This window comes from Pyrus communis, chromosome 15 (assembly GCF_041283825.1).
Source record: "Pyrus communis isolate YQ-2024b chromosome 15, ASM4128382v1, whole genome shotgun sequence".
NCBI classification, from domain to species: Eukaryota; Viridiplantae; Streptophyta; class Magnoliopsida; order Rosales; family Rosaceae; genus Pyrus; species Pyrus communis.
In genome coordinates, this window is record NC_142579.1 from 33,170,080 (window position 1) to 33,189,696 (window position 19,617).

At 39.4% G+C, this 19,617-nt stretch overlaps 7 protein-coding genes across 16 annotated transcripts; 4 read left to right on the plus strand and 3 right to left on the minus strand.

The window, feature by feature from the left end:
• Window positions 1-189: 189 nt before the first annotated feature.
• LOC137707982 (DNA replication licensing factor MCM5) lies at window positions 190-5,069 on the plus strand. The gene is made up of 18 exons (XM_068446945.2): window positions 190-574; window positions 680-823; window positions 1,020-1,199; window positions 1,303-1,401; window positions 1,493-1,629; window positions 1,728-1,833; window positions 2,034-2,165; window positions 2,244-2,321; window positions 2,504-2,608; window positions 2,755-2,846; window positions 2,930-3,062; window positions 3,155-3,250; window positions 3,432-3,526; window positions 3,624-3,714; window positions 3,905-4,014; window positions 4,138-4,267; window positions 4,418-4,519; window positions 4,783-5,069. The coding sequence occupies exons 1-18, from the start codon at window positions 287-289 to the stop codon at window positions 4,864-4,866; spliced, it is 2,202 nt and encodes a 733-aa protein (XP_068303046.2). The 5' UTR covers window positions 190-286; the 3' UTR covers window positions 4,867-5,069.
• A 1,173-nt stretch (window positions 5,070-6,242) lies between these two features.
• LOC148690884 (uncharacterized) lies at window positions 6,243-7,813 on the plus strand. 9 transcript variants are annotated; one of them, XR_015957271.1, is made up of 4 exons: window positions 6,244-6,713; window positions 7,039-7,150; window positions 7,344-7,460; window positions 7,691-7,813. XR_015957271.1 is itself a non-coding variant. In XM_088686838.1 (2 exons), exons 1-2 carry the CDS (start codon window positions 6,340-6,342, stop codon window positions 6,934-6,936), a joined length of 384 nt encoding a protein of 127 aa, XP_088542964.1. In that variant the 5' UTR covers window positions 6,243-6,339; the 3' UTR covers window positions 6,937-7,052. The 9 variants fall into 9 exon arrangements, 1 of the variants encoding a protein (XP_088542964.1); XR_015957272.1 differs by lacking the exon at window positions 7,691-7,813 and adding an exon at window positions 7,560-7,580; XR_015957267.1 differs by having other exon boundaries at window positions 6,245-6,713; window positions 7,329-7,460.
• On the plus strand, window positions 7,560-8,045 carry LOC137708425 (uncharacterized). Its single transcript, XM_088686837.1, has one exon. It carries the CDS (start codon window positions 7,636-7,638, stop codon window positions 8,017-8,019), a length of 384 nt encoding a protein of 127 aa, XP_088542963.1. The 5' UTR covers window positions 7,560-7,635; the 3' UTR covers window positions 8,020-8,045.
• A 121-nt stretch (window positions 8,046-8,166) lies between these two features.
• On the minus strand, window positions 8,167-10,832 carry LOC137708417 (DNA damage-binding protein cmr1). Its single transcript, XM_068447495.2, has 5 exons — window positions 10,405-10,832; window positions 9,588-10,305; window positions 8,865-9,265; window positions 8,606-8,704; window positions 8,167-8,487 (listed from the first exon to the last, which is right to left on the minus strand). Exons 1-5 carry the CDS (start codon window positions 10,533-10,535, stop codon window positions 8,274-8,276), a joined length of 1,563 nt encoding a protein of 520 aa, XP_068303596.2. The 5' UTR covers window positions 10,536-10,832; the 3' UTR covers window positions 8,167-8,273.
• Window positions 10,833-12,327: 1,495 nt separating this feature from the next.
• Window positions 12,328-13,054, minus strand: LOC137746022 (large ribosomal subunit protein eL39z/eL39x). Its single transcript, XM_068486073.2, has 3 exons — window positions 12,918-13,054; window positions 12,721-12,824; window positions 12,328-12,612 (listed from the first exon to the last, which is right to left on the minus strand). The coding sequence occupies exons 1-3, from the start codon at window positions 12,918-12,920 to the stop codon at window positions 12,564-12,566; spliced, it is 156 nt and encodes a 51-aa protein (XP_068342174.1). The 5' UTR covers window positions 12,921-13,054; the 3' UTR covers window positions 12,328-12,563.
• A 1,201-nt stretch (window positions 13,055-14,255) lies between these two features.
• Window positions 14,256-17,916, plus strand: LOC137749065 (uncharacterized). Of its 2 annotated transcripts, none has more exons than XM_088684866.1 (10): window positions 14,256-14,562; window positions 15,383-15,464; window positions 15,589-15,663; window positions 15,762-15,798; window positions 16,374-16,457; window positions 16,603-16,663; window positions 16,759-16,865; window positions 16,993-17,058; window positions 17,288-17,436; window positions 17,586-17,916. In XM_088684866.1, exons 1-9 carry the CDS (start codon window positions 14,481-14,483, stop codon window positions 17,381-17,383), a joined length of 690 nt encoding a protein of 229 aa, XP_088540992.1. In that variant the 5' UTR covers window positions 14,256-14,480; the 3' UTR covers window positions 17,384-17,436; window positions 17,586-17,916. The 2 variants fall into 2 exon arrangements, with proteins under 2 accessions (XP_088540992.1, XP_068345352.1); XM_068489251.2 differs by having other exon boundaries at window positions 14,265-14,562; window positions 15,377-15,464.
• Window positions 17,917-18,006: 90 nt separating this feature from the next.
• On the minus strand, window positions 18,007-19,374 carry LOC137739107 (nod factor hydrolase protein 1-like). Its single transcript, XM_068478637.2, has 2 exons — window positions 18,264-19,374; window positions 18,007-18,011 (listed from the first exon to the last, which is right to left on the minus strand). Exons 1-2 carry the CDS (start codon window positions 19,372-19,374, stop codon window positions 18,007-18,009), a joined length of 1,116 nt encoding a protein of 371 aa, XP_068334738.2.
• Window positions 19,375-19,617: the final 243 nt, after the last annotated feature.

The window sequence follows — 19,617 nt, forward strand, 5'->3', positions numbered from 1 at the left end:
AAGGGCCAAGTAGAGCTTGGGCCTCTGGCCCTCGGGGTGAGCCGGCCTGTCCGGCCCAATTTACAGGTCCATTATTAACCATTGAGTCACGTTCCGCTGGCAGATAAACCCTCGCCCTCTTTCCCGCCAAATTCTCCCCGCCAAATTCTCCCCGCCAAAAGACGTACTCCTCCTTCGCGCGGTTGCCCTACAGTCATTTGACCTTTTTAGACCACCGAGGGAGCATTTTAGAGAGAGAAAGTGAGAGGGACGTAACATTGTAATTCTAGAGAGAGAGAGCAGAGTCATGTCAGGGTGGGACGAAGGAGCGATCTATTACAGCGACCAAGCGCAGTCGCTCGGCGGCGACGGCGGAGACCCAGGAAGCAACGCCGCAGCTGCCACCCGCCACTCGGTCCTCCAGAAATTCAAGGAATTCATCCGAAGCTTTGAGACCCAGAAAAATGTGTTTTCCTACAGGGAGAGCCTCCTCCACAACCCTAAGTACCTTCTCGTCGACATTGAAGACCTCGATTCTTTCGACGCCGACCTCGTCGCAAAGCTCCGCTCTGCCCCCTCCGATTATTTGCCTCTGGTTAAAACTTGATTTCTTGGTTAATTATCCCCTATCGATTTCATTTAATCATTTTTTTTGTCTGTTAATTAATTTTGATTTGTTTTCATTTTGGGGATTTTGTAGTTTGAGAACGCCGCCGGTCAGGTTTTGGCGAATTTGAAGACGAAAGTTCCCGGAAACGAAGGGAAATTGGAGGAACGGGTGCCGGAGGATGTTCAGATCTTGCTGACCTCCAAAGAGGACCCGGCGTCCATGCGCCAGCTCGGGGTTGGTTGTTTCTATGTTTTTTTTGCTTGGTCTTTGTATCTTTTTGGTTGATGAGAAAGTTTGGGAAAAAATGATAAAACTTTTATTTCTAATCGAACTTAAAAAGTTGTTTATTTGAGCAATGAGAATCGGGGGTGGTTTTTAAGGAGTTTATGGTTTGGTTATGATATATAATTTTGCTTTTAAATTATTGTAGGCACAATGTATATCAAAACTCATCAAGGTTTCCGGGATCACTATAGCTGCTTCGAGGGTCAAGGCGAAGGCGACTTATGTGATTGTCATGTGTAAGAACTGTAAAAATGTGCAGAGGGTACCTTGCCGGCCAGGTCTTGGTGGGGCAATCGTCCCTCGCTCGTGCAACCATATTCCTCAGGTTTGTTAGATTCCTGTTCTTATCTTCCCTTCTTTCGGCGTTTGTCTTGCATTGGCTTTCTTTTCTAGTTTGACATCTAATACAAGGGATTGGAAATGTTTAGCCTGGAGAAGAACCTTGTCCGCTTGATCCGTGGGTTGTGGTTCCTGATAAGAGCAAGTATGTTGATCAGCAAACCTTGAAATTGCAAGAGAATCCAGAGGTGATGATCTTAATTTATTAAGGAAACGAAGTTCAAATTGAATTATGGAATGTTCATTAATTAGTGGTTTTCCCCCCCTTGGTTTATGAAGGATGTACCTACCGGAGAGCTTCCAAGAAATATGCTTCTATCTGTGGACCGTCATCTTGTTCAGACAATTGTACCTGGCACAAGATTAACCATCATGGGCATTTATAGCATCTATCAAGCTTCCAATTCAGCCACATCGTGAGGATTGTTATAACTTTTAGATGAATATTTTAATATCTTTGTATTCTGCACTTCACTGCTTAACTTCAATGTTTACTCTATTCGGTTCTATGTAGTCACAAAGGAGCAGTTGCTGTTAGGCAGCCTTACATCAGAGTGGTAGGAATAGAAGAAGCAACTGATGCCAACTCTCGTGGTCCCGCTGCTTTTACACAAGACGAGGTATTGGTTGAACTCAATATTTGGGAATATCTTTAACGTCTTCTCCACACTGCTAGTTAGTTAAAATATAGGTTTTCATGAAATTGTGCAGTATATATTCAAGCACTAGATGGTGAATGTTTTTGTCATATTTTAATTGAAGTAGGCTTTGTTATGGAACCAGTAATATGGTTTTTCAACCATTTTTCATATGTTTGCAGATAGAAGAATTCAAGAAGTTTGCTTCAGAAGATGCTTATAAAAATATATGCTCGAAAATTGCTCCGTCTATATTCGGTCATGAAGATGTAAAGAAGGCTGTGGCGTGTCTTCTGTTCGGGGGATCTAGAAAGGTATGTCCTGAATTTGTCTTTTAGTGCATGTGTGGTTTATTGATGGTAACAACTAACAACCCATCTTCATGTGAGCAGCATTTGCCTGATGGTGTGAAGCTAAGAGGTGATATTAATGTCTTACTTTTGGGGGATCCATCTACCGCTAAATCACAGGTTGGTTCTCTTATATTTATTTTATGGGCTCACAAAATAAGTGGCAGTATACAATTTATCGCAGAAAATATCTCTGTTAGTTTAAGACCTATTTTCTTAGCCAAGTGAGAATAAGACAGTTTATGCTCTTCTTCCATTCTACAAATAGCACGTGCTGATTTGATTTCAACTCTTCTGTAAAGTTTCTTAAGTTCGTGGAGAAGACAGCTCCGGTGGCCGTATATACTTCAGGAAAAGGGTCATCAGCTGCTGGTCTTACAGCTTCTGTGATCAGGGATAGCAGTTCTGTAAGTTCTTGATCTTCATTTGATTTTAATTTACGGATACTTGTTGTCTCTAGGTTTGCAATGCCTTTCACAAAATATTAGTGAGGTAGTTGTCCTCTCCTTTGGTATGAAAATGTCTCTAATTTCAATTTCTCGGTGCAACCCAGCGTGAGTTTTATCTTGAAGGAGGAGCCATGGTTTTAGCGGATGGAGGTGTTGTCTGTATTGACGAGTTTGACAAAATGAGATCAGAGGATAGGTAATGCAAGCTGGATAGAGATCTTGATCTGCTTAACTTAGTATTTTCATGGAGTTCTAATAGACTACATTGTTGTGGCTTAGGGTTGCTATTCATGAAGCCATGGAGCAGCAAACCATATCCATTGCCAAAGCAGGAATAACAACCGTTCTTAATTCTAGAACCTCTGTGCTTGCAGCTGCTAACCCTCCATCTGGACGTTATGACGATCTTAAGGTACACTGTCACCCTAGTTGATCCATTTTAAGAGTTCCACCTGCAACTTGTGATTTCTTTGAATACTAACTGACACTCTTGCTTTCTTTCAGACTGCTCAGGATAATATCGATCTGCAGACGACAATTCTTTCGAGATTTGACTTGATATTCATTGTTAAAGATATCAGGATGTACAGTCAGGATAAGGTATTTTTAATATTGCCAGTTCGAAGTGTTTTGCTTAAGTACTTTGGGAGTACAATTCTTTTTTTAATTTTGGTGGGCATTTCAACACCAAATATGTACTATATCTTTGAGTGTCACTGCTGGTCCACTTTGATTGTACTTCCTTTTCCATCAGTAACTTGACTCAGCTTTTCAATGACAGATTATAGCAAGTCATATCATAAAGGTTCACGCGTCTGCTGGTGCAGCACTTGGTGATGGTAGAGTAGTTTCTAAAGAAGAGAATTGGCTGAAGAGGTATACCAATTTGAAGCACAAGTTCATACATACATTATCCAATGCTGCCATTGAAATATCAATAATTTGTTGAATTTTTTTTTTTCCACATTTGCAGGTACATACAATATTGTCGAACTGAATGCCACCCCCGTTTATCAGAAACTGCGTCGAGAGAGCTGCAGAGTAATTATGTGAAAATCAGACAGGTATTCTTGCTGTTAACTTATTGTATTGAGGATTGAACAGATGCCAACCCAAAAATTCTCATATGGTGCTCAAAGAAGTAGGTCATGCTAAAAGGTTTTTTTGGGAGTTCCATTGGATTTCTCCGTTAACAGCAACTGTAAGGCAGCTTGAAGGTTCCAATTGACGTCATCTTCACGAATTTTCTTATAGGACATGAGACAGCTAGCAAATGAAACCGGAGAGGCTGCTGCAGTCCCAATCACCGTAAGGCAGCTTGAAGCTATAGTGAGGTTGAGTGAGGCCCTTGCGAAAATGCAACTGTAAGTATTACTATATTAGTGACACTGACTGACGCTTAGGAGTTAGGACTTCCAGTCGTAATGTTTTTTTATTAGGAATGGGGACTAGAACTTTGATAACGAAAACCACAATGTCAAATTCAGGCGCCACGAAGCTACTGAGGAGCATGTTCGTGAAGCAATAAGACTATTCAATGCAGCCACAATGGACGCGGCAAAGTCTGGAATACAGCAACAAGTCAATCTCACTGGCGAGATGGCGAATGAAGTTAAGGTTAGTAGAAACTATTTCATTGTCGTCTTTCCTACAAGAAAATAAAAGAAGCAACTGAGTTCTAGATAAGATATCATTTTCGTTCTCTTTCTCATCTTTCTCGTACCCTTTTCTTTTCCAACGTGTGCATATTTTTTGACCCTCGAACAGCAAGCTGAAACTCAGATAAGGAGAAGAGTAGGCATTGGGAACCACATATCAGAGAGAAAGCTGATCGATGAGCTCACAAGAATGGGGATGAATGAATCCATTGTAAGTACGAATTTGATTAAATATCCATTACAGTTGCCTCCGTACGTAAGCAACAAATCTGGAAAAGTACGATGGTTGGGATTTGATGCTTTTCGGTTTGAATTGTCTTTCGAATATTGATAATATCACACGCATTGGTGTGATTCAGGGACAAATGAACATCGGAAAAAGGACTATTTCAGCTTCCGCCAACATCTTTTCAATAATTGAACAATCTTGAGTCTGTTGGTGCTTTCATTGATATCACTACTACTTATTTGCAGGTGAGAAGAGCTCTTATTATTATGCACCAGAGGGATGAAGTCGAATACAAGCGAGAAAGACGCGTTATTTTACGCAAAGCATAAATTATTTGTAATAATAATTTTCCTAACATCTTAAACAGTAGTGACCTACACATTTACAGGACAGTTATCTATGGCTTCTGTAGTCTTAGTGGCAAATGTGCCTCAGCTCTGCACTAGTTTGTGTTTCGTCCAATTTTTTCGATGTGTTATGGAAAGAGCTCTTTGTCTACCATGTAAATATAATTGTGAAACCACGTTTCTTCTAGTTCACCCTTCTATGCATCTTCCATGTGACAGTTTCGTACAAAAAGTTAATGAAAATTGATAGGTGTCTTCAGAGCCGGCCCTGAGGGTAGTCAGGGTAGGTGCCCGCTAGGGCCCTCAATTTTTAGGTGGCTAGGTAGGTTTGGACAGAGATGGATGGGAGCTATGCGGGGTTATATACGCAGGAATCTGAAAATCTTTTGTTGTAGGGTCGGCCTCGTGCAAGGAAGAAAACAACCCTATTTCCAACATCATTTTAATTGCATGATTTTACTTAAGATGGTCCCACCATCTTCTTTTATAGTTGCACGTCTTCTTTCTTTTAAATAGTCCTTACCATCTTATTTTTACTTTTTTTGCTTCTCTCTTAAATATTACCTTTATGTTTATTTTATGAGATGTTATTATCCTATTTTAAGATCACACCACATATATCTTTATTATCTACCTTTAAGGCTAAAACTCTCACCTTTTTGAAAAATAATATTATTTAATGTTCAAATTAATTAGTTATATAAAATATAATAAATTATTCAAATCCCCCTCGTCTGCCTAGGCGCGTATACGAAAATTATTATCCTCTTCACTCTAATATTTTCCATAGCTGTAAGATGTTGTCTCTGTAATCCAACCATTCATTCATTTATTGAATGTAACAACATTGTAACAATAGAAAAATGATTGGAATTTGGCGTACTGGGTAGGGACTTCTCTTTTGGTTTGAATTGGTTGAAAAATTAGATTATGTAAACTTAATAAGTGCATTTGCATCTAAAAACGCGAGAAGGGTAATATTTGAATAATATTTGTATATCTTTCTTTTTTTTAATATTAATTTTTAATGATATTTGATGCAGAAATAGACTTTTCATGTATTTAGTGAATTTTTTTTTACATATGTCAATGCACAAAGGATCGGGAGTGAGAGAACTCTAGGTCCCACTTCAAAAGCTCGCCTAGGGCCCCTAAATTCTTAAGGCCAGCCCTAGGTGCCTTTGGATATAAAATACTAACAAAACTACAATGACTTGCATGAAACGGAGATGTCAAGATGGTGATATTCCGATTTAATCACGCGTGATCATGTGAGGTGACGTTTTGTTTTCAGTTCGGGTTCGGGATGTTACTGTGGCATCTCAAAATAAAAGTCTTAACCTACAAACAACAGGACGATGGACGAAAGTGAAATTTTGCGAAAACTTAAATGGACTCGTTTTGAATAAGGAAAACAAAGGAAGAGAAAAGGGGGTAGGTGGCGGCACAGTGAGGATGGCCTCTTCTTCTTCTTGTTCAGTTGGGTCCCCGATTTCTCTGACTCAGCGCCACCGTCCTCCTCCGAGTCTAAGTCCTAGTTGTATACGGTGCGCGGTGCTCGGAGCTGGATTTTCCGGCCTCTACGTCGCGTGGCACATGTTAAAGCAGAGCTCGAAAGACTCCAACATCCGCGTCGACATATACGATGAAGTTGGAATCGGCGGCGGCGCGTCCGGGGTTTCCGGTGGACTTCTTCACCCTTATTCCCCTAAAGCCAAGCTTCTATGGCGTGCTGCCGACTGCTGGACTGAGTCCTTGAACCTTTTGAGCGCCGCCGTGGCTTCCGCTGCTCCAAATTCTGACGGCCCAATGCCAATGGTTAGAAGAAGGTTCGCTTTTCTTTTTTCAAATTCCTTTCTTTCAGTTTTCAATTGGATTTAAATTTGAAATCTTTGTGTTCCACTTCATCATTCATGCATTGTTGCATTTGTGCGCATTTTAGTTATCTTAAAAGGGTTTGATGAAGTGGATGAGGTAAGTTGGTCACAGTGTGCTCATCGGGTGTGAATTCTGTTAATATTCATCCTCAACGCTATTTACAGGTCCGGATGATTAAGCGCTGACACCTCTTTCCCTCCTATCTCTCTCTCTTTAGTAGAGATGCTTTTGCTTTTTGTTTTTATTGATTTCTTGTTCTCATGGTTATTTGTCCAGGCACTGTTTTTAGCATGTCAAAATTTGGTGAAGGAACTTTGTGCTTCTGGCTCCGGAGTCAGAGAATTGCATTTACACAAGAGTTCAGTTCACAAACTCTTAGACCTAGAAGGTAATGACCCGTGCAATTGATTCAAGCTTTAATTAGGGCTCGTGTTGTAGACTTCTTCGACTCTCTTATAAGATGTTTGTATGTGATGATTCTGTTTGTGTTCCGTATTTCTTATAGTTTAAGGATTCTGCAATTTCGGTGCATCTTTTCATATATTCGCATCTGATTACATTTGAAGTTAGGGGAATACCAGGCAGTAATAGTATGTCTAGGTGCGAAAGCAGACATGCTTCCTGAGCTCTGTGGGAGGCTTCCGTTGAGGTTATGCAGAGGTGTTGTTTGCACATCTTCAGCTTCCTGATGACATAGGGTAAACTTTTTTCTCTGCCTTGTATTAGCATCTAAATGGCCCAAAATTTTGTGATATATGTACAAAACGAAACTCATCTTATAAATTTCTTTGTTTAAGAGAGGCGTATCCAAGCCTTGGCCCCTTGATATTGTCAGATGCTTGGTTCGCTGTTCAGCGTCCTCGGTGTTTGTATATGGGCTCGACATGGGAATGGAAATCAAGAAATTCATCGCCAAATGTATTTGCAGATGAAGCCAGGGAAGCCCTTAAAGAGCTTCTGCCAAAGGCACGTGCCATTTATCCTGTCCTAAAAGATTGGAAGTTTGCCAGAACCAGGGCTGGCCTGAGGGCAATGCCGCCACTTACTCCTCATGGCTCACTCCCCCTTTTGGGTTGTGTCCATGACATCGTTGGTGAAAACCGAAGCTCCAACTACTGGTTATTTGGAGGGCTTAGTTTAAGGGGATTGTTGTACCATGGTTGGCTTGGGAAGTTGATGGCACAGGCTGTGCTTTCTTGTAATGAAGAATTATTCCCACATGAATTAACCTCTTGGAAGAAACTGAATTATAATTAATGCTTAATTTCTCATTCATTTTTTAAGTTCTTCGAACCAAGGTTCTCATTCGATATGTTTTATGGACATGCTCGTGAAACAACAATATACATGGGTTAGGCCAGTTGGCCAGAGAAGTTCAAAATCCTCGTAAATTAGGGTCGGTACTAAACTAAAGTAGCTCGGGCCATGCAACAATTTCACTAAATTAAAGTTCAAGGTACAAAACTTGTCATGTTTTCACTAACTACATGCAAGTAGAGAAGCTAAATTTCCTATCCCAATGTCCATACATAAACTTGGCCTCCAGCAGTGGATCCTGCTAGCATCCCAACATTGTAAGGGTGAGCATCAAATCGACATGGAATCGCAGTCATGTGCGGGCTCTCTAAAGTGAGCACTGTTCTTCCTTCAACTGGGGAGATCACATCTACTCCTCTTTTCACGTTGCCAATGAAGACGTAGGCGTCGTCCCACCCCCATATTGCCCTGTTTCCAGTTTCAAAGTCAGCTGCCAGAAAGCGAAAGCGAAAGCAAAAGCGACCGCATTCTAGCGGAAGGAAAGTCATAAACATTTCAAAATTTCAAAATCTGGTAAAAATCATACCTGAACTTAGAAATCCATCTGCTGGTTTTATTATTATGGTATATCATTGATGTGTTCTCAAAATTAACCCCACTTGATACACCAACTGTGTCGTCAATACTACACGAAGACAAGGAGAAGATTAGTCTGGCCACAGCGAGTGAGATCAATGCAAATCCATTTCATGAATTACCACTTAAGAACATTACTGTTATAACATAGCATTGCAGCATGGAAGAAAAAGAGACGACTTTAAGTTAAAAAGGCGTAAGATGGCTACCTTGTCGTCGCAAGAAAGCTTCCAGAAGGCGAGAAGTAAGCAGAATGCACAGCCCTATTGTGGCTAACTGTTTGTAAAGTTCTATTTGCAACGATTCTTCTCAGATCCCAAATGCAGGCAGTTCCATCTGTGGAACTAGTGGCCATGAGGTTAGGGTTTGCTGAGCTAAAGTCAACGCTATTGATTCTGTCTTCGTGCAAAGACCACTGGTTTGACAAGTTTCCCGTTCTCTGATCCCAGACGCTTAAACCACCGTGGCCCTCAGCAAAATATAAGCAGTTGGGATCTTTCGACTGTTGGGACATAGAGTATATAGTGTCCTCACTGGAATATACTAGATCAAACACCTCTTTCTCGGCATCCATCAACCGGATATAGCCATCATAACAACTAGTAAAGATCTGCACATAACTCAACAATCATATGTTAGCATATACCACAAGAGTTACTCGAATTCATTCAAGTGATTGCTCACATAAAAGCATGCTGCAAAACAGTGCCAATGTTCGGAAAGATGAGTTTCCGCCTTATTGTCACCAAACTCATTTTCTTATGTTACTACCCAGAAGTCAGCAGAACAAAGTATATTAGTGTGAGCAAACATAACTGAGAATTTAACAGAACTTAAATCTTCACTTTCGAATCGTAAACATGAACATCTCTCTCTCAAGTCTCAACACTCAAATCAAGTTATCATATAAGAATCATTCAGACAAAAATTACCTTTGACATACTGTGTTGCTGAATCAAAATCCCAGAAATGGGACAATTATGCGGACGATACAAATAGATACAGCTTTCTTCATCTTCCTTAGAATCAATATGCCAAAATCCAATATTCCCAAACTTATTCCCAACCGCAATCATATTCGAACTAGTACAGGGAAAAAACTTCACATTCATAATCCTCCCGGGCACAACCCTCGCGACATTCTCCGGTTTTAGAGTCAAAGACTCCAACTTTAAACTACTCCACATTTCATTTCCTTGCTTCTTAACAAAACCACGAGTAAACCCACCAATCCCCTTACTCAAAGGCTCCATCTTCACACCAATTTTAACTTCATTTACTTCCTTCCTAATTGAAAAGCACGAACTTTCAACTTTTCCACCTTCAAATCTGCCATTTTCGCCTTTAACTTCACCGTTCACTGAAGCGTCCAATTGGGGCTTCTTCGAAATATCCAGAATTGCTTCGATTAGAGCTCGATCTGACACTCCTCTGTAAGCGTCTTTCATGCTAAGAGGACCAATATAGCAAGGCAATCCCTTCGACGGGCTTGAAGAATTCATGGTTTTGGCCATGGATTCGAGAGCCTCATCGCTTAGGCCGTTCGCATCTGGCGGTAATCCGCGCGTGCGTAAAGACCGCCTCATGACAATTGGGGTCTGGGTTTTGGGTTGTTTCTTCGGACTGACTTTGCACGATTTGATCTCAACCCTAGAATTAAAACCAGAAATTAGAAACGGGTTTTCAAGAAAATAGTGAATTTAAAAAGAGAGAGAGAGAGAGAGAGAGAGAGAGAGAGAGAGAGAGAACCTTGGGCGTTTGGTTGAGGCGGAGACTTGGGCTTTGATGGATTGGAGTTTGAGGGAGGCCATCTTTTCGTCGTTCAGGCGGATGTTCTCGAGCCTCTTGCGCTCGTAGTCTGTGAGCTTCTCAAACGCCATTGGAGAGTATTGCAACGATTGGAGGCAGAGAGAGGGAGAGAGGAAACTGGAGAGGGATGGAGAGAGAAGAGGCCGTTCACAGCGGATAGGTGGGGTATGTCATTTGCTAATTGACGCGACTATTGGCGGGAAATGAAACTGGCGGGAATGAAATTACACCAAATCTGACACGCTGCCCAATCACGGCATCACGTCTATCATTATGCCTTTAAGAGGCCCAAACCTTTTTAAACGAGAGATGATATCTGTTAGGGTTGCGCGATTAGAATGTCTCCCGTGCTCTGACATTAAGTAAGGCGGCTGTTTTGAAGATGAGCGGAAGAGCATCCTCTCCTGAGCTCAGGAAGTGATTGGTTCATTTGAATTGTTCAAATTTAATTAAACAGTTTCAAATAAGAGAATTTTTTAAAAATTATAATAATTGTAATCGTTGAATTAAATTTAAACGATCCAGTTGGATCGATCAGAAGGATCTTCATCCTAAGCTCAGGAGATGATCCTCTTCCAAGAGGAGTAAAATCAAAATCTGGATAGATAATATTGTTTGTTAAAAAAAATAAAAAATAAATAAACTTCCAAACGAGCCCTTGTAATTTTAGTTTCAATGCCCTTCTCCATTTCTCAAACGAAGAGGAAAATGAATATTTTTCATTATGAGAGAAAACTTGTGAGTTAGTCCAGTCCTTCGACTGGTGTAATTTTCAAGATTATTTTTTCAAACAAATGATATTATTTATATAAAGAGGTATGGGAGTGGGCCTCAATAGCAAAAACTCCCACTTACAAATAAAAAAAATATCACTAGACTCGTAATACTAAATGACTGTTTAGAAATGTTTTTAAAATGACTAAAAATGCTTTTAAAGAAAGCGGTTATATGTTCCAAAAGCACTTAAAAGGCTTACTGCAAGAAACATGAATTATGTATTTGTTGTAAAAAACACTTCAAGTGCTTTTCTAAAATTCACTTGAAATTTTAATAAAGATTGATTTCAAAAACATTTTTAGTCATTATAAAAACAGTTCCAAATGAGTCCTAAGTTTGTAAAATGAACCGAAGCATGCATTTTATACATACATATATAAGTTGGGCAAAACAGCTTATGCGAAAGCCTAATAAAACGCCATGGAAACTGCTAGTCTCCCAAAGGAAACACAACGCCAACGGAAACACAAACTTGCTGTCCTGGTTCATACTACATGCAAACATAAACTAGAAAATAACGCCAAATTTCAACTTGGAAAGCAATTTGACATCGACACAGAAGCTAGAAAATTCACTGCACTCCATCAGTCATATCCACCGTAAAAGAACTCTCTTTAGAATCCCACCAGGGGGCATTACTATTCTAACTTGGAACTTGTTCAGTAAACCGACAAGATACTTCCTCAAACTTCAAGTTAAATTGCATTGCGTAGAGTGAACAATGAGGTACCGAGACAGAAGAAAATCTATTTACATTCCCAATTACATGGTTCCACATCAACGTAACTATAAACAACGCAATGTATCCAAGCAACAACAAAAACATTGAACTATTTTGACCAGAAAACCTTATGGATTACTGAGGCTGGGTGGAATCATTGCTGCTATGTTCCAAATTCTATATCCATCACAGTAAGTACAAAATGAACTACACATCACCTCATCAAGATTTACGAGGCAAATGCAACATACCAAATCAGTCATCCAAACAAGTATATCACTAATCAGATCATACAGACAATCCGCAATCGAATCAAATTAAGAGAGACCCAAGCATGACATTAACAAAACATAACGAAAACAGAATAAAAGCATTGGGTAGTCATGATTCAGATTTAACTCAGCTAAATTCAAAAATTGGTCCAACCCAATACTCGAAATACAATTAAACTACAAATCAAAAACCAATTTCATAAAGCAATCTCCGCAACGGGACTCTATGGAAGTTCCCAATTTGATTAAACGTAAAAAGTTTCCATCTGTTTCTCAGAATTAAAATCTTGACAACCAAGTGGCAGATATAGAGTAGCGGGTGGTCCACCTCAGAACCCGAGCTTGGTACGGCGCCAGTGCCTGCGCTTAGCGTTGTACCTGAAGCACATGACGCCGTATTAGAGCCGGCGGAAGCGATTTCCAAGAACAAAATCTACATGTAAAAAATAGTAAAACAAAATCAAATGGGGTCTCCTTAATTATAACCTGATGGTGTTGTCGGTCCTCATGCGGATCCAGTGAGGAATGGGTCGGTTCTGCCTCATCTTCTTCGCCAGCTTCTTCTTGATCATGAAAGACTTGTGTGACGGCTGCAAATCCAACCGCCGATATAAAATATCAGAAGAAGAAGACAGAAGTCAACGAGTAGAAGATGCACTTAGACAGAGAGAGAGCTGGCTTACCATCTTCGCTGTAGTAGCTCGGTGAACGGAGGAACGACTTGCAGACAAAACCCTAGCAATAGGAAACCCTAATTGCCGAGTCTTGTAATATATAGTTTATAACGTTGGGCTCCGTTGAACAATTGGGCCTGATTTAGATTATGGGTTTTATGGCCTATTGGACCGTATCTGAGCGTGAGGATTTCGTAGGCCCATTTATTGAACTGGCTTACACGGTCCAATTTTTATTTTTTTATTTTTAACAATCGATATTTTCTACATTAACGAGAAATGGTGGGTTTAGCCTCATAATAGACTAGCAATAATGTGGTTTAAATTTTCCGTGATCTCTCACTTACAAGTGAAGAGGAATACCACTAAATCGTAGTATTAAATGGCTACACGGTCCAATTAGTTTAAGAAAAATCTAAAAAGTTAAATTGAGGATTGTTTTTTTTTTTTTTTTTTTTTCCAACTAATTCAGGATCAGTCAGGTTTTTGATTGGGGAGAGTCTGAATTTTGATTTTCACCAAATTACTTAGAATTGACACTGTTAGTAAATTGTCTACTAATTCACATGATTTGAAATAAGTTTGGTTATTGATATTCAAGTCTCTAAATATATTGTTCTATACTACACACATTTGAAATCGAAAAATATGTGTTGTACTTTAAAATTTTGTTTTAATATACAGTCAAGTAAATTAGGGGAATTTAGTTTATTCAATTTTTCTTTCTTTACTTTTTATATTCCTAAGTTTTTCGAATTTTTTAATCTTTTAAGTTCTTCGATTTCTAACTTTTCTTGTTCATGTTAAGTAAGCCTGTTTAAGTTGCATGGGTCCTATTTGTGTTTTTGCCTACAATGTGGCGTCTCACTCATTAATACGGGTTTGTGAAAAATTTTATTAAATATTTATTTACAAATATAACTGCTGATTTTTTGTACAACTCAATAGTATATATTATGAAGTATATAGAAAGAAAAATTGATGAATATGATTAGTAATAAACATAATTTGAGAAAATAACAAAGGTAGTAGGGTGCATAGAGTAAAGAGAAATATGATAAAGAGATGCCTAAAAATATGATTTTTGATGGACGTTTTGTCATTCATTTTTTTTATACAATAATATTGATACAAAAATTTACGTTAAATTGTAGAATGACAAAAAATCCGAAAAGAATTCATTAACATTTCTCATTGAGTAAATTCCAAAGTCGTATCATCCGTGCCGTAACGGGCCTCTACAAGTCACTCTTCTGAAACCAGCCAACCCACGCACGGAAATCCATACAATCAGTGACAAAATTCCAAAAATAACCCAAATCGCATAGACCCAGGCCACGCTCTAATCCGCGCGTGGTCTTAGTCACCCGCCCCACTACAGCACTGCCGCAACCTTCCTCTTCTTCTTCCGTTTTACTGTCTTCCAATCCAAACGCCTATAAAACTACCCACCCCCTCCCCCTCTCGCTCTCTCTCTCTCTCTCTCTCGCCGTCTTTTCGAATTAGAATCATCGTGCTTCCCGGCGATTGAACCGACGGCTGCGATTGATTGTTCCAATTCAAAAAAGCACAATGCCTCGCGCTTCTAAGAGAAAAGCACCTCCACCAACTTCGCCTTCCCTCGCGTCCTGCGACGTCGTTTCGAAGCGCGCTGGTATCTCGCTTTCCTCCGATTCTGATTGGTTTCCGATAAAAAAACCCAGAGAAAAAAAAATCATGTATTTTTTATGTAGAAAAAAATTAAAAATCATGAATATATCAGTAGGCAGCTGAGTTAACTTAAGCAGCTAGGAAAGTAGCAAAAGCTATATTTTATTTTGTTCATGAATTTATTTTATTCGGCATCCAGTAAGTATTCGATTTCATTTGTTTTGGATTGTGTCGTAATTTTATTTATTTTGAATTTTGAATTTTTTATGCAATTTTTTAAATTTCAGTGTTTCTGTGTGTTTGAATTTTGAGGAGCAGAAGAACTTTGATATTTCTCAGACCATCTGGTATATTGTGAATTTGAAGTTTTGAATTGTGAAATTACTTTATCACCCTTTGCTTGCCTTTGAAGAAGTGCTTCTGCTTGGCCTCTGGAATTTGGTAGACTGTTGTAAGATTTCATCACACTTTATATAAAATCTAGGCCGTTGATTTGATTTTACAAAACTCATAATATATGTTTTAAGAAGTAATAGAGACATGGATTACTTGGAGCTAATGGTAGACTTGGTGCAAAAATGAGCGCAGTGGCGTTCTAAAATCCATAGAGCCGACCCCACTTAATGGGATAAGGCTTTGTTGTTGTTGATGAAATTACTGTTTGGTTTAAGTATTTACAGAAGATTACCCTTGTAATGTTGGTGGAAATTATAATTCTAAAACAATTTGTATTGTTTTTTTGGATATTACTCCCACCATGTAGAAAAGGTTGAATTTACTTGTCTCTGATGTGCATTTGATGTTGTAATGTTTTTCAGCAACAGGTAAAGGCAGACCAAGAAAGGATGTAGACAAAATAGATAGCCTCTTTGAATCGTACGCTAACCAGTCGTTAAACATGATTGAGTAAGTATACCGTGCCTGGATAAGCGTGGATTTATGAAGTTTCGGTAAATTCCAGTATAATAAATATGCATTTGTCTGAATGTTGTTTACCTTCTTGCTAAACTCTTTATGTTTAATTGAATAGCCCCACAGGAATCGAGGCTCTTTGTTCGGACTTGAAAGTGGACCATACCGATGTTAGAATACTGATGCTTGCTTGGTAAGTCGGTATGTTAATTATGTTTGCCGTGTTTCTGTGTGCACGCTTCAATTCGTTTGTCTTTTAACCTCATTGAATTTGATTGATGCATGACTCAGGAAAATGAGAGCTGCAAAGCAGGGCTACTTTTCAAAGGTAAGACAAAACTGTATAGTCGAACTAGGTTGTTCATATCTTCTAGTTTCCCAATTGGCGTGCATGGTTTGCTTGTAATGCATTCGTGTTTGTATTTTTGCGATATGCTCTACAATATTGGATGATGCACTAACTAATTATGTGTATACTGATCGGTATCCCTTATTCATAACATATTTTTCTTATGGGTTTACAAAGAAGATGCTTTCATTAGGAAACCACCCAAAGTATGACAGCCTCTTACTGAAATTTAAGTTTTGGTATACCCCAAGTGAAAGCAAAGGAGTTACTTATGTTATGTCAGAACAATTCGCAATGTACAGCTTAGGAGATACAATCAGAGGCAATAAGAGATACGTAATACCACAATTAGGAAACAGAAGTGAAGAAGGCGACCTGGTGGACTGACACTAACTTAAAAAACTTAATTAAGAATTTTGAACGTGTGCAGAGTTTGCTCTAATTGTTGAAGGTCCCTGGAATCTTCAATGTTGTCTTCTAACATTACTTCATAACTGCTTGTATTCTAATTGTCATTTCCCTTTTCCGTTTTTCTTTCCTATTCTTCTAATTAGGATGAGTGGCAAAGAGGCTTGAAAGATCTACATGCCGACACTATCCCTAAATTAAAGAAAGCACTACCGGGATTGGAGAAAGAGGTAATCATGCTTTCTTGAATTTTTTTTTATACTTCTTGGAGTCACGTGGAATCGTTATTGAGGTGATTTTGGTTCATAATACTGTATGCTGCTTGAAGGCCAGAAATATTCGCTGGTACTAATCTTGCTTTCTTTGTTCAATAAGTTGACAACAGCATCCAAATTTGAAGATTTCTATGCCTTTGCATTTCAATACTGCTTGACAGGTGAGCATTAGTCTTGACAGGTCTTTTGATAAGAACCTTTTTTTTTTTTTGGTGGAAATCTCTGTCTCGACTGTCTGAAATTGGTTAATTTTCAGAGGAAAGGCAAAAGAGTGTAGACATTGAGACTGTGTGTGAATTACTGAATCTCGTGCTGGGTCCTCGATACCAGCTCCAGGTTGATTTATTGATCAAGTATTTGAAGGTATGCTGCCGTGTTGGTTGTTCCTGTGCCATTTTCTTTGAAGCAATTCCAGTAATTGAACATGCATTTGCTTTCTAAATAAGGTTCCGTCGTTGTTCATTGATGCCTTGAATTTAACTTTTGGCAGGTCCAAACTGAGTACAGGGCACTAAATATGGATCAGTGGATGCATTTTTACCGTTTTTGCAATGAGGTAAACTTGTGTTTGCTTTTATTTTGTCCAGAAATTCCGGTTCCTATGTTGTATCTTTACACATTTTAGTATCTTCTTCTTTGGCTTGAAATCCTTGCTGTGATTTTGGGAGGCTAAACAACAGCACTCTGTCGAGTAAAAGATCATCACAAAGACTCTTTCCGTGTAAAATATTTGGTATCATAAGAAAAACTACGAGTTCTGATTGTTGTTTCTTTACTTTTGGCAGATAAGTTTTCCAGACCTGAAAAATTATGATTCTGATCAAGCATGGCCGGTGATTTTTGATAACTTTGTTGAATGGGTGAGAGACAAGCAAAGCTAATTCCGGCATCCTTACATTCCCTTTTGTTAGAATACACCGATTACTCTAAGAAGGTAAAAGAAATCTCTCCTCCTAATTCTTTCCGTTCCTTTCCATCGGGGGTTAATATCTTAATTAACTTAAATTGCATCCCTTATTTTCCAAGAAGAATGTTTTAGTTCTACAATTATAATTGACTTCGTTCGGTTTGGTCTATTTGCAGGGCTTGTCAAGAATTCCGCCAATCGGTTCTACTACCAAACCATTTGTGCTTGAGGGGTTTTGTTTTCGTTTCAAATTTCATTTGGGAGGTGGTTCGGAGAGATGAGAAATGCTACAGTTTTGTGATGAGGAAATTTTGCAAGAGTCTAATTATACAAAAATGAGTTTGCAATTTGTTTTTGGGAGGTATGTTTTTCACTGGCCGATTGGTAAAAACGTTGTGCTTGTATTATGTAATTTGTGATATTCGAAACTATAATTTACGTGTAGGGGAATTTAAACTTCGGTGTTAGGAGGCACACATACTGCCCTCCTAGTTCATGTTGCGATTACGTGGTTCGATTGAGATGAACATTTTTCAAAATATAAATTGAATGTGGCTCTTGATCAAGTAAAATAACAAATCTCCAATCTACTTAGATTCATACTGCAAATAATATAATTAAGGTTCATTTCAATAATCTAAACACTCGATGAATCGATGCTTTACATATTAAACATGAAACAGCTGCGAGTTTGCCGTAGGGAATTCGATCTCTTCATCTTATCATTTGTCAAGAATCCATGACTTTGAAGCTGCAGTTTAAAACATTCATCGTTAAGAATTTGATTTGGAAACTAAATTAAGATTAATACAAAATTAGGATTTAATTTATCAAGGAAAAGTGGGTCAGTTTACCTTGGGCCGAAATCTTCCAGCCACTATCAAAACTGAGGGCCCAAAAGAAGTATCCACGAAGCCCAAGGGCCTGAGCAAACCCTATCTTCGCGGCCGTGGTGAAGGCATCATCGTACGAAACCCACGTGGACCCGTTGTACGAATACACGGATACAGTGTCCACGTCATACACTACAGTTGCGCCCGATTGGTTTAGTAGCGTCTCGACTTGGTGGTAAAACAGCATCCCTGCTCCTGGGCCTGGCCCAATAGCGGTGGCTCCAAAACTGTGATTTTTCGGGTTTTGGAGCTCCCACGACCGGCCGTAGAGGGCCAGGCCCATAACCAATTTCTCCGGGGGTATCCCGGCCTTGATCCATGACCTAAGCCCATATATTGAGTTTACGTTACTATTCGGGTTCCGCAATGCTGCATTGGGCCCTGTGGTATTGCTCCAAGCCCCGTTGTAGTCGTAGCACATTGGATTGATCCAGTCCAAGTACTTTTTCAGTGACGACGCCGGGTAGGATCGGAGGACGGCATCCAAGAAGAAGTCGGCCGAGAAGTAAACGGCGGCGGTGAGGAGGAGAGGAGGGCGGGCCGTGGATTTGGACTCCTCCTTGAGCGCGTGGCGCCATTCTTTTAGCAGGTGGCCCAAATCCTTCATTTCTTTTGGGCTTTGAGGGAACTCCCAATCAAGGTCCAGCCCATCAAACCCAAACTTACGTGCAACCTCTATGGCAGATTGTATGAATTGCGAACGTGACGAAGCTTTTGAGGCCAAGCGAGCAAAGACGAATGGCAGTACCACGCCGTCTGCTGCACCGCCGATGGACAAAAGGGTCTTCACCGGCGGAGTTTTGTGGCGGAGAGTGGTGGTGAAATTGGAGAGGAGCAAAGCCGTAGAATTTGGCAAGTCAAATTTGAAAGTGACATTATTTGGCACAAGAAAAGCATAGAAAATGTGGGTGAAGAATGATGTGTTTATGGCTGAAGGTGGGAAAGCATCCGGCGAAAACGAAGGATAATATGCCGCTTTCACCGCCGGTGGAGCCTCGGCCGTGCAGCCGGTGTTTATGATCATCAAGGAACATAAGAGCAAGAGAATATGCAAAAAGTTGTGGCTTGCCATTTTTGTTACAGTAGATTATGAAGGACAACATATCAAATTCGAACTATATAAATAAAAGGAATTAAGCAAAACGTTAAAAATTATGCTATATAATTAATTTAGGAAGTAGTTTATTGTTAAATTTAAATATTAAGTTAAGATTAAAACAATTTCGCAAGAAATTCTGCCGGCCATTTTAACTTAATCTGTTTTAAAATACAAAAAGGAGGACTCTGTCTTTTACTGATTGGAATGAAATCTGAG

What these genes read in the sequence shown, in the direction of transcription:
- LOC137707982 (XM_068446945.2), top strand. Translation starts at nt 287, where the DNA reads ATGTCAGGGTGGGACGAAGGAGCGATCTATTACAGCGACCAAGCGCAG. An exon ending in CCTCCGATTATTTGCCTCTG is followed by an intron (nt 575 to 679) that starts GTTAAAACTTGA and finishes GGGATTTTGTAG; the next exon opens with TTTGAGAACGCCGCCGGTCA. An exon ending in AGATGGCGAATGAAGTTAAG is followed by an intron (nt 4,268 to 4,417) that starts GTTAGTAGAAAC and finishes ACCCTCGAACAG; the next exon opens with CAAGCTGAAACTCAGATAAG.
- LOC148690884 (XM_088686838.1), top strand. Translation starts at nt 6,340, where the DNA reads ATGGCCTCTTCTTCTTCTTGTTCAGTTGGGTCCCCGATTTCTCTGACT.
- LOC137708425 (XM_088686837.1), top strand. Translation starts at nt 7,636, where the DNA reads ATGGGCTCGACATGGGAATGGAAATCAAGAAATTCATCGCCAAATGTA.
- LOC137708417 (XM_068447495.2), bottom strand. Translation starts at nt 10,535, where the DNA reads ATGGCGTTTGAGAAGCTCACAGACTACGAGCGCAAGAGGCTCGAGAAC. An exon ending in GCCTCAACCAAACGCCCAAG is followed by an intron (nt 10,306 to 10,404) that starts GTTCTCTCTCTC and finishes TTTTAATTCTAG; the next exon opens with GGTTGAGATCAAATCGTGCA. An exon ending in AGCTTTCTTGCGACGACAAG is followed by an intron (nt 8,705 to 8,864) that starts GTAGCCATCTTA and finishes GTCTTCGTGTAG; the next exon opens with TATTGACGACACAGTTGGTG.
- LOC137746022 (XM_068486073.2), bottom strand. An exon ending in AGGACCGACAACACCATCAG is followed by an intron (nt 12,613 to 12,720) that starts GTTATAATTAAG and finishes CATGTGCTTCAG; the next exon opens with GTACAACGCTAAGCGCAGGC.
- LOC137749065 (XM_068489251.2), top strand. Translation starts at nt 14,481, where the DNA reads ATGCCTCGCGCTTCTAAGAGAAAAGCACCTCCACCAACTTCGCCTTCC. An exon ending in CAGTCGTTAAACATGATTGA is followed by an intron (nt 15,465 to 15,588) that starts GTAAGTATACCG and finishes TTAATTGAATAG; the next exon opens with CCCCACAGGAATCGAGGCTC. An exon ending in TTTACCGTTTTTGCAATGAG is followed by an intron (nt 17,059 to 17,287) that starts GTAAACTTGTGT and finishes TACTTTTGGCAG; the next exon opens with ATAAGTTTTCCAGACCTGAA.
- LOC137739107 (XM_068478637.2), bottom strand. Translation starts at nt 19,374, where the DNA reads ATGGCAAGCCACAACTTTTTGCATATTCTCTTGCTCTTATGTTCCTTG.